The sequence below is a fragment of the Clupea harengus genome, chromosome 18 (assembly GCF_900700415.2).
Source record: "Clupea harengus chromosome 18, Ch_v2.0.2, whole genome shotgun sequence".
Taxonomy (NCBI): domain Eukaryota; kingdom Metazoa; phylum Chordata; class Actinopteri; order Clupeiformes; family Clupeidae; genus Clupea; species Clupea harengus.
This window is the reverse complement of record NC_045169.1, coordinates 22386598-22397663: the sequence shown is the minus strand read 5'-3', so window position 1 is coordinate 22397663 and position 11066 is coordinate 22386598. Positions and strand designations below refer to the sequence as shown.

At 42.1% G+C, this 11066-nt stretch overlaps 1 protein-coding gene and 1 long non-coding RNA gene across 3 annotated transcripts; one reads left to right on the top strand and one right to left on the bottom strand.

The window, feature by feature from the left end:
• Window positions 1-4137: 4137 nt before the first annotated feature.
• LOC122133739 lies at window positions 4138-8832 on the bottom strand. 2 transcript variants are annotated; one of them, XM_042710453.1, is made up of 2 exons: window positions 8745-8832; window positions 4138-5479 (listed from the first exon to the last, which is right to left on the bottom strand). In XM_042710453.1, the coding sequence occupies exon 2, from the start codon at window positions 5469-5471 to the stop codon at window positions 4569-4571; it is 903 nt and encodes a 300-aa protein (XP_042566387.1). In that variant the 5' UTR covers window positions 5472-5479; window positions 8745-8832; the 3' UTR covers window positions 4138-4568. The 2 variants fall into 2 exon arrangements, with proteins under 2 accessions (XP_042566387.1, XP_042566388.1); XM_042710454.1 differs by lacking the exon at window positions 8745-8832 and adding an exon at window positions 8188-8629.
• LOC116224685 lies at window positions 5365-10795 on the top strand. Its single transcript, XR_004165691.2, has 2 exons — window positions 5365-5453; window positions 9496-10795. It is a non-coding gene; the product is annotated as an uncharacterized LOC116224685 (long non-coding RNA).
• Window positions 10796-11066: the final 271 nt, after the last annotated feature.

Below are 11066 nucleotides of genomic sequence, written 5' to 3'. Positions count from 1 at the left end.
TGCGGTTGGCCTCATCAACAAGGCCCGGGACCCCCGCCCCCCAACACGGACTCTAATCCCTTTTTTGCACACTCCTGCTGTAACCTAATATGTGTATTGTTTATTGTTTATTGTGTATGTTTATTGTTTGCACCATTGTACCACAAATAATTCCTCGTAGGTGAAAACCTACTTGGCAGTAAAAACCTTTCTGATTCTGATTCTGATTCTGATGGGTTGGTTTAGCCCATGTGGTTAGTTTAGCCCATGTGCGATGTGTAATGGATTGTCTTTGACAGCTCTGTATCGTCTTTTGCTGTTCAGGTTTCAGCCACTTACTGCAGCCTGCTGCACCACATAAAGCATTAGCCTATCCGTGCATTAGAGCTAGCATACTCCTTGTGAAACATTAAAGGACTGGGGAGATCTGCTGAAGTCTGAATCGTCAGTTCTCTCATAGTCATAATCTCATAATCACCATATTGCTTCCACACACCAAACAATTGTTATAGGCCTTATCAACCTTTCATGAAATGACTCTCAAATATATATGTATTTTTATATATATGTATATATGTGTGTGTATATATACATATTATATATGTATTATTATTATTTTTAAATGTATTCAATTATTATTTATAAATTGCTTGGTTGTAATTATAGTCCGTACTTTAATCATAACATGAAAGGTAAGCAAACTAAACGAAGAGGTCTTGGCAGTGAAGCTCTTCTTGAACAAGGAGAGAAGATCAAATAACATACACCACTAACATACACCACTTAAAGCAGTAGCCTACGAGTGTAGCTGCAGCTCTAGGCCTATACAGATATGCATGCATTCATGCGTCATTCACAGATAAGTCCATAGTTTGAGTTATTAATTATTAATTTATTCCTGATATAATAGTTAATACAAAATAATAGTTAAAATGTATTGATTAACACTAGGTAAAGTGAGAGATATTGGTCTGTATGGAGAATGATGGGTAAAATGGGTGGTAAAACATGGTAAAACATTTTCATGAAAACTCATACTGGTCAGGCTGGTTTCTTTTGTGGGAAAACTTTTGTGGTTTACAAATGAATGTGCGTAGTTGAGAGAAGTTTTCTTTTTACTGTGTGTAAAGTTTGTAAAGATATGCTCTTCCTTTTTGTCCCTGAGTTCTTATAAATGTAACATACATTTTGATTCACATATCCTCTCAAGGAACATGAGGAATATATTACCTGAGATTATTGTGCTGTGCGTCAGAAATACAGAGGCTACTGAAACCATTGAGACGCACGTATAACTTCCTCATCTTCCTGTGTGTGTGTGTGTTTGTGTGTGTGTGTACATGTGCGTGTGTGTGTGTGTGTGTGCATGTGTGTGTTTGTGTGTGTGTGTGCATGTGTGTGTGTGTGTGTGTGCATGAGCGTGCGTGTGCGTGTGTGTGTGCGTGTGTGTGTGTGCATGTGTGTGTGTGTATGTGTGTGTGTGTGTGTGTGTGTGTGTGTGTGTGTGTGTGTGTGTGTGCGTGTGTGTGTGTGTGACAAGTCTCCCTGTCCTTTTAGTCAAAGACTTTCAATCCAGTAGCATACCCGATGTTATGTTTTAATACTAACATTTATATCACTAAATGCTTGGCATACAGTATCATTACAACCCACAGCAATTCAACTGGGTGAACAAGATCCTAACAAAGCCAAGGCCCTCTACACAAAACTGAACATACACAGATGTGGAAAGATCATTCCCCAACTAAGTAAGTCCATTGTTTTTTTCTTTCTATTAATATTTTAACCATAAAATGATGTGGAGTTAAACTAATTTACTGAATAATAGAACACGCCCACAGTGAGACATCTAAGTCACAGGTCACAGGTCTGTGTGAAGAACAAAGATAAGTACAGATTACGGAGCGTTTGCGTTTGGTAAAATCGAGTAATAACAATATCATTACAATGTCTAAAACAGCAAGAGCAAAAACTATGATTGCAATGTCACAAATAATTCTTGGAAACAAAACAGTTTGCTATTGCAATACATGGTAAGCAGTTAAAGTAAGTTGAAGCACATTTGATTCAGGCAGAGGCCTCACCAGTCTGTGAGAGCTGCATTCTGGGTAACCTGCAGACCAGCACACACAGCAGGGGGTCTACTATCACCCGTAAGCTCATGACCGAGAGAGACATAGTCTCCCACACAGAAGCAAACTCTATAGTGCTGGAAGAAAATTGAGGGGAGAAGAAAAGAGTGAGAACACACGGACCATAAAGACAGAGGACAGAGACTAAAGAGACGATCACAACCATTGGGTCAGGGTGAGAGGAGATGTTGACTGAACACACCAGAGCACTCGTGGTAACCATGACAACCGCTGGAACCGCAAACAGAACAGCGTGGAAAGCATAAGAAGCAAAGACAGTGGCGACAGCCAGCACTATGGTGAGAGTGAGCAGCACCAGACAGCAGGGCACAGAGGAGAGAAGGGCAGAACAGCGAGGATATGTGGGGGCCAGGATACCCTCTAGCGCCACCATCTGGTGAAGATACAGCCCGAGAAATCTGACACACCAAAAAACAGGACAAATTAGGGGACATAAAGGCAAGGTGGTCGAAGCCATCACCACGACGATGACAGGAATCAAGAGCAGCTCCACGGCGTCGTTGAAGAGGAGGGTGATGATGAAGATTGAACTTTGGATCCTGAGACGTAGGTGCTGATGCAGGGTCCAAGCAGCCAAGACCAGAGCAGGCAGACCCCCACACAGGCTAAAGAAGAGGAAGATGTAAAATCTGACCCTTCCATCCAAGAGGGTAAGCTGGTTGTCCATGGGTACACTGGAATTGGTGGAGATGGGACAAGAGGCAGAGTCAATCTCAGCCCTGAAGAAAGTCAGATACTGGCACACACAACTGAATCATTCAGATACTGGCACACACAACTGATCTCAGGCCTGAGGAAAGTCAAATACTCGCACACACAACTGATCTCAGCCCTGAAGAAAGTCAGATACTGGCATACAAAACTGATCTCAGGCCTGAAGAAAGTCAGATACTGGCACACACAACTGATCTCCGGCCTGAGGAAAGTTAGATACTGGCAAACATTACTGAATCATCCAGACAGATGGGATGTTTTCTCTGATCTACAAATACACATATTGTCACTGATTTAATTGATTGAAAAAAATAAAACACACTACATTTGTTCCTGAGATACTACACAGATTAATAGAAGCCTGTACACTCTGTATAATACTCATCCTAACAGTTACACAAATATACAAACTCCAATCAATGTTTCACATTTAAGTTTTTAGAAAATATATTTTAGAGTTTAATTACAACACTGGCTCGATCTTGACAGCAATAGTATACCATGGACTAGTTAGAACACAAGACCACTAACTCATGTGCCGACCCATAGGCCTACCTTTAAATACGACTTTACGGGCCATGCCAATATGAGAAACACACACACATTAAAGTAGCCTTGGGAAAGAATTCTTGATGCTGTCATTGTTTATAAAGGATATATTTTTTCGTCTTACCTGATGGGTGCAGGAACTTGTTTTGTTTGATACAGATGCATTCGATTAAAAAAAAGCACCCACTGCGCCCTCTGTATCTGTTCCTCTCTCTAAGCTCCTCCTCCCTCTTTTCCTCTCTCTCATCCTCAGTACATTAACTTCTTAATATGCTCAATTTGATGAACATCAGTTTTTTGATTTTGTTCATATGTATTCTTACCTATAGCTTCTATCCCTCAGATTTGCCATTTTGTTTATCTTTACTCTCCACATATTTTAAAGATGCAATTGCACTTGTTTATTTCTGACAACAAATTGACATGCGTGTTTGTGTTTGTGGTTGTGGTTGAGGGGGTGTGAGGGATGCATATATTGAAACTTGCACACCATTTGTGCATCAGTATTTGAACTTTGAGCTATCTAGCAGCTGAGTTTATGTGCTTGGCAGGACTTCCTGAAGGTAAACTTAGATTAATGCGGTAAAGAACTAGCTGTGCAAACTCAGACTCCCTCCAATGGGGGTTAGCCTTAGTCAGTTAGCATCGGCTAGCCTACTTCTGCCCTGTATTGGTGCCAAGATATTTGTTTTCTTGTTGTCTTTGTTTATTTGTTTATGTATTGGTTTGAATCATACATAAGTGATTATTTGTTTACTATGGTCATGCAGTGTTTGCAGCTAAGGCTATTTATTGGCTCTCATTCTGCCTTTGATGATGGACTTGAGACTATATGTTGCTGCCTATGATTAAGCATATAACATATAAGCATATAACATTACACAATGAACATCTCACAGGGAACATGATTAAGCATATAACATTGCATAATGAACATCTCACAGGGCACATGATTAAGCATATAACATTGCATAATGAACATCTCACAGGGAACATTGCGGCAACAAAGGCACAAAACAAAGAAAATTAAGAAATGAATGATTGCTGCAAACATCTCTGATGACATATCATGTTCATTTTATGATTTAATACACTAAATGTTTTACATATTAGTCCTTTAAGCCTCTGTCTAAAAGTCCACTTCTCTATGAGTAATTTTACCCATAATGCAATTCACACTGCTGACAGTTCAAATCTTTGTGCTACCTGTGGTTTTGCAGACCTGCAGACCAGCACGCACAGCAGAGGGTCGGCGACCACCCGCAAACTCATCATGGAAAAAGACATGGGGTCCCACACAGAGTGAAAGCCATGAAGTGAAGCGCACAAAGGAGGAAGGAGAGCAGACCTCATGTAGAGAGTCAAGGTCAGAAAGTATGGGCCGTAAAGGCCAAGAAAAGTGATAAAGGACACAGCCATTACTTGCTTGTCTGGTCTTCCTCCTCTTGTGGTGATGTGTGAGGCGGCCCTGGCTGAGCAGATCAACACACACTTAGCGACATTGGTACCTACTGGGGCTACTAGCAGGAGCCCAACAATCGCTAAAAAGTGAAAGTTAGAAGAGAAGATGATGACAACAGTGACTGGGAGAAGCATACTGAGAAGAAGTGCAAGAGAGCAGGGCAGAGAAGAGGGCACAGAAGCACCCCCAGGGTGTGTAAACGAAGCGGTGTCCTCTAGCGCCACCAGCTGGTGAAGATTCAGACCAAGAAACCTCACCACGAAAAACAGAATTGAAAGAGTGCGAGTGAAAAGGGCATTCCCACAGTGTGCGGTCATCATGACGACCACAAGAGGGAGCAAGAGCAGCTCGAGCGCATCAGTGAAGAGGAGGGTAACGATGAAGACTGAGACTTTTCCACCAGAACGTCTGTGCTGATGCAGAGTACGAGCCGCCCAGGCCAGAGCAGAGAGACCAACAACCAGACCAGTCAGGAGGAATATGAGACATCTGACAAGCGACATACTTCCTTCCTGTCCTGGAGAGTGTTCGTCACCCGGGAGTGCGCTGCCATTCTGGAAGATGAGGTGTTTGGATGGGATGGTATGGTGTGTTTGGTATGTTATGATTTGCATTCTGACTCCTGAAAATATGAAATGGTAACATTATACTCAAAACATACACGCTTTTTACATGAGACAGTGATGTTTATCTTTCTTTGGAAATGTGCAGGAAAATACTTCTCTCTTGTATGTTTACTGCCACACAACCAAACATAAACATTCTGAAGTTATGTAAATTATGTAATTATGTAAATTGTGGCCTTACTGTACTAATATTATAATACTACAATTTGATATAACAGGGTCAGAAAAGCTCTTCATTTTCCACAAAGGAGACATTGTACAAACATGGACGGGTTATGAAACCATGGGCCCCTGGGCCTAGACATGTAAAAGTGCTCGGCGGCGACCTGACTCCTTAATTATAACAACCTGTTAAATAGGGGCCTGGCAGCTTGAATGATAGCAGTTGTGCGGGAAACGTTATTGCTATGTCCCTGTTGTAGTGGTCACCAGCTCACAGGCGACGATGAGCTATATGACAAGGCTAAACGTCTGTCTGACCACTACAACAGGGACATAGCAATAACATTTCCTGCACAACTCCTATCATTCAGGGCCTGTTTTACAGCAGAGATTGCTCAGCAGTCCTCAGTCTCCCAATTTGCCAAGATGCATCAGTAACTACTCGGGCCGTGAGTCAAATCTTCATACGTATAGAAGTGCCCTAGGACCAGGGGTCCACAGAGGGTTTTTTTTTTTTTTTTAAACCAGAGCAGGGGCTCGAATCTTAAGTGGTGTTAGGAACCAGAGTAGGACTCATAAACTAAGTGGTATTAGGAAAACCAGAGTAAGAGACCCGAAAACCTAAAAAGCAGACAAAATGGGAAACTGTTGTTGCGGAGGAGAGAGCTCCGAAGCATTTAAGGAGACGCTAAATTCATGGAAGACGCACATCCGGGTAGTACAAAAAGACTGCACCGTTGGAATCATAAATATGGATTAAGTGGAAACCTAAACGAGACTGAATTAAAGCATCTTGCTGATAAAATAAGAAAAGAGCGTAAAGGCAAGCCGAACAAACAACAGAGAAAAGACTTGAGACTGATAGAAGTGTGGATGCTCAGAGCAAAAGAAAGAAACATAGCATGTAAAAATAGAAAGCTGGAGGAGAGAAAGAAGCTGGAAAAAGAAAAAGAAAGTTTTATCGCTCTGAAAGAGGATGATGAGTATGTAGGGACTCGCAATAAAAGAGAACAAGAAGAATACCAAAGTCCGCCTCCCTATAGAGACGCGGACGAGGGAGAGGGGGCATCATCGTCGCAGCCTGATAGAGGCCGAACCCCACTCCGTCAACGACGGTGCAGGGGAAAAAGATCTCAATTCGACTCTCCAGCGCGGAGACAACCGCCAAGAAAAGCCAAAGACAAAAATATAATGGGTGTACTATGATGATGATGACGATACTGCTAAAATAAATAATACAAGTGCAGATCGATTTGAGGATTAGGAATTTCGGTCTGGCCAACCGGATTCACTTTTTCCAATGATCGAATTGCCTAATCCAGCCGCAGGGGTAGAGGGTGCGGGGCCCATGGTGTATGTGTACTGACACTGGACACATGCAGGAATGATGAAGGCAGTAGAAGGCGTGCCGCATCCCTCAAAGGGAGCGGAGAGGTGCACTAGGGAATTTCGATTATTAGTGCAAAGTTATCGATTAAACATAGTCGAAGTTGAAAGAGCAATAAGAGCCTGTATGCCAAAGGGAACAAAATTGTCACAAGAAGTAGTTAAAACGAGGTCAGCTTCAGGACACATCGAACAAGAACCCGTAACAGCGCCAACAATGTTTACTGATGAAGTTAGTGGGAAAACACTATAGCGCAGGTTATCGTATCAAGTACATGTCCAGTACATTTAATAGGTAGAGATTTAATGGCTGCGCTGGGAATAGGGATGGTTCCAAGAAAAAACGGGTTATAATTAACTAGGGATGACTGCTATGTGGTTAAGGGGATTGGAGAACCTTATTATTGTTATTCTTTTAAACCATCTACAAGCAGCCCAGCTCTCAAAACCGTGCTGACCATCATAAAAAACTAAATAGGGGAAATTGGCCCCGATTCAAAGCTATGGAGAAAATTCTTAAGAAAATTCTTAAGAAAACCCTATTGTACAATTACATTAAAGGATCTGATCTCGGATCAGTCTGGGGATAGGTGGTTGACGGTCATGTTAGAGCGCGAAGAACATAGAATGGTTAGAGAAAGAGTGGCAAAAATACAGCTCAATAAGAAACCAAGCCAAAAACCCAAACTGTTTAAACGGGTGTCATTGGGAGTACAAATACATGCCACTAAATGTGTCGAAATGCGCGAGCAAAGAAGCGCAACTTGATTGTTCTAGCTCACTGAAAAAGAGGAAACTCTGTTGACTGACATACCCTCAGGGTTGTGGTCACAGGGACCCGCAGATGTGGGATTAATGGTGGGTGTTGAACCAGTTAAGATCATTCCAAAAAGCAACTACAGACCGTATAAACCACAATATCCTATCAAGCCTGAAGCCGAGGTAGTAATAGAGCCAATAATTAAAGCATTAAGAGAGAAAAAAGTAATTGTGCCATGTCCTGACTCTTCGTGTAATACTCCTATTTTTTCATGTTGGGTGGAGAATGGTCCTAGACCTACAAGCTGTAAATAATGCCGTGGTGCCTTGAGCACCGCTTGTGCCAGACCCATATACCTTGCTTGAATGAATTAGAACCGCAAAGAAAAGTGTTTACCGTAATAGACATTTGTCCTGCATGATAACTCTTTTATCGCAACCACACTTAAATATCCAGCGCTGTACTACTCTTAACCCAGCATCGTTGCTGCCCACTCCAAGTGAAGGTATTCCACATAACTGTGTGGGAGAAACTGATGAGAGGGTGGCGGCAAGAGAAGGGCTAAAAGATGAGCCCTTTGCAAACGCTGAAATAACGATGTTTGTTGATGGCTCCTGTACCAAGAGGTTAGATGGAACTAATGCGGCAGGGTAAGCGGTAGTGACAGCGACCCAGGTATTAAAAGCGGGACAGTTACCTAGTATCATGTCCGCACAAGCAGCAGAAATAACAGCGGTAACAGAGGCATGCAAAATAGCAGAAGGAAAAACAGCGAATATATATACTCTCTAATTATGCTTTTTCTACTTGCCATACATATGCAGAGCAATGGGCCCAAAGGGGAATGATAACATCCATGGGTAAACCAGTGGCACATAAAGAACTTTTGCTAAAACTTAATCCAAGCCTTACAATTGCCAAAGCAAATAGCAATTATTAAATGTCAAACTCACACAAACAAGAAAGATCCAGTTTCGAGAGGAAATGCTTTTGCACAAGCTGAAGCAAAGGAAGCAGCAGCTGCAAACATGAAACTGTCAGAACAAGAAGCGGACAACTTTGACCTTGACAGCCTAAAAATAGCACAAAATCAAGCAAGTTCTGCAGGAAAGCAGAAATGGAAAAAGCACAACTGTTCACAAGACGACACAGAACTCTGGCAAGACAATGATACGGGGCTACATGTGCTTCCAAGATCGTGGTTTCATATGGTAGCGAGAGTGAGCCATGGTGTTACCCATGTCTCAAAGGGAGGAATGGTATAGTACAACGAATATTTACCACGTTTGGGTTTTTCTAACTACACAAAAAATAATTGTGAACGATGTATGGTGTGTGCTAAACATAATGTGCAAGGCAATCTTAAACCAAAACCTGCAAAAATGAGAAAGTCCAAGTTATCCGGGAAACAGGAAGAAATTGGGTAGACTGTTTGCCCGCTGTAAAATTGTCAATGCATATTACTAAGGGTCAAGGGAACCTTACTCCATTTGAAATCATACATGGTAAACCATATGTGTTAGAACCATTTTTCAATATTGCTGAAAATGTTGGCGTAAATTACACTGAAAAGGACATAGTCACATACATGGCTAGACAGACATTGGGTCCTTGTGAAAAGTTTGAAGAAGAAACACTGGCACCAACCTAAGTGGGAAGGGCCTTATCAAGTGTTGCTAACTACTCCTTCTGCTCTCAAAATAGCTGAACGAGCGACTTGGATACACCAGAGCCACTGCAAGCTGCTAAGAGGTGCTGAGGCTGAACTCCCATCGGGTGGTGAAGAGTAAAAGGCCAGCTACAAAGGGGAGGTGGGCAATAGGCTCCATCTCGTCTCAACCCTGGTGAAGAAACCAACGACTCTTCGCCCCAATAGGGGGAATTGACTCGGATCTCGGTCACGTGGTGGCTGAGGCTCTGCTCTGTATGCATACTGGTGGGGGCAGGAAGGGGTAGATATAACAGTGAGTCTGTTCAAAATATCTATGTGCAATTGGGGTACCCGGGGGAGTCCCAGATGAATGTAAAGCTATAAATCAAATAACAGCATGATGGGAATCTATTTTCTATGGCCTACTATTAACAAAAATGTTGACTGGATAAACTATATCTATTATAACAGAGATTTGTCAATTACACTCGAGATGCGATACAAGGGATACACAAGCAGTTAGATAAGACAAGTTTAATGGCATGGCAAAATAGAATGGCTTTAGACATGTTATTAGCTGAGAAAGGGGGTGTTTGCAAAATGTTTGGAGATGCCTGTTGCACGTTTATCCCCAATAACACAGCTCCTGATGGCTCCATCACCAAGGCACTGACATCCCTCTCGCTGGAGCTGGCTGAGAACTTTGACTACTCTGATCCGTTCTCTGACTTGATGGGAAAGTGGTTTGGTCAATGGAAAGACACCAGTGTAATAATAGCTATAGGATTTATGCTTACGATTTTAGCGTTGTTTGGTTGCTGTTTGATACCTTGTCTTCGAGCTCTCGTTCTCAGGGCAATAGAATCTGCCGTGGAGAAACGAGACATCATGTACTCTGCACTCCCTGCAGAGGAAGAAGACTATGCTCAGCCAACTGCACCTGCTTATGATGATGAAGTGTCTTTGCATCTCTTTGATTCCGACTCTTTTGATGAATGAACTGGGCGAGGAAAATCTACACAGAAGACCTGTCCTGGGGATTAAAATATAATAAAAGGGAGGATTGATAGAGAAATGTAATACATTGTTATTCTATTTTTAATCTGAATGCTTACATGTACTGAATTAAGGAACCAACTCTTGCGATATGAATGATTGTGACACTTTGCTGAAGTGATACATGTTGTTTTTGCTGTCAGAATAATGTCCCGTGCCTGCTTATGAAACATGTTTTGAGGAACTATATGAACTATATACGTACACTGGCTGCGCCCAGCTCATCTTTGGAGTTTGGAGCATGATATTTGGTTTGGTGACACTTTCCCTCTTTTGCAAAAGATAAAGCGCTGATTGCTGGTCTCTGTGTAATTAATATTATTTAATGCCATTTCGAGAGGATATATAGCATAAGGTGCTCTTACATATCCTAATCGAATACATCGTTGATCACAGTCGTGTTTAAATAGCGATTCTCTGACAGTCATATGTCCGAGAAACGTAATCATGCAGGGTCTACTTAACCTACGAACCCTCCTCCCTACGGGCCCCAGTGCATCTGCGCTGGCTGCACTATAGTTGCGCCCCTGGCGCACATATACACATTTTCTAACACAGCGCAGGTACA

What these genes read in the sequence shown, in the direction of transcription:
- LOC122133739 (XM_042710453.1), bottom strand. Translation starts at nt 5,471, where the DNA reads ATGCAAATCATAACATACCAAACACACCATACCATCCCATCCAAACAC.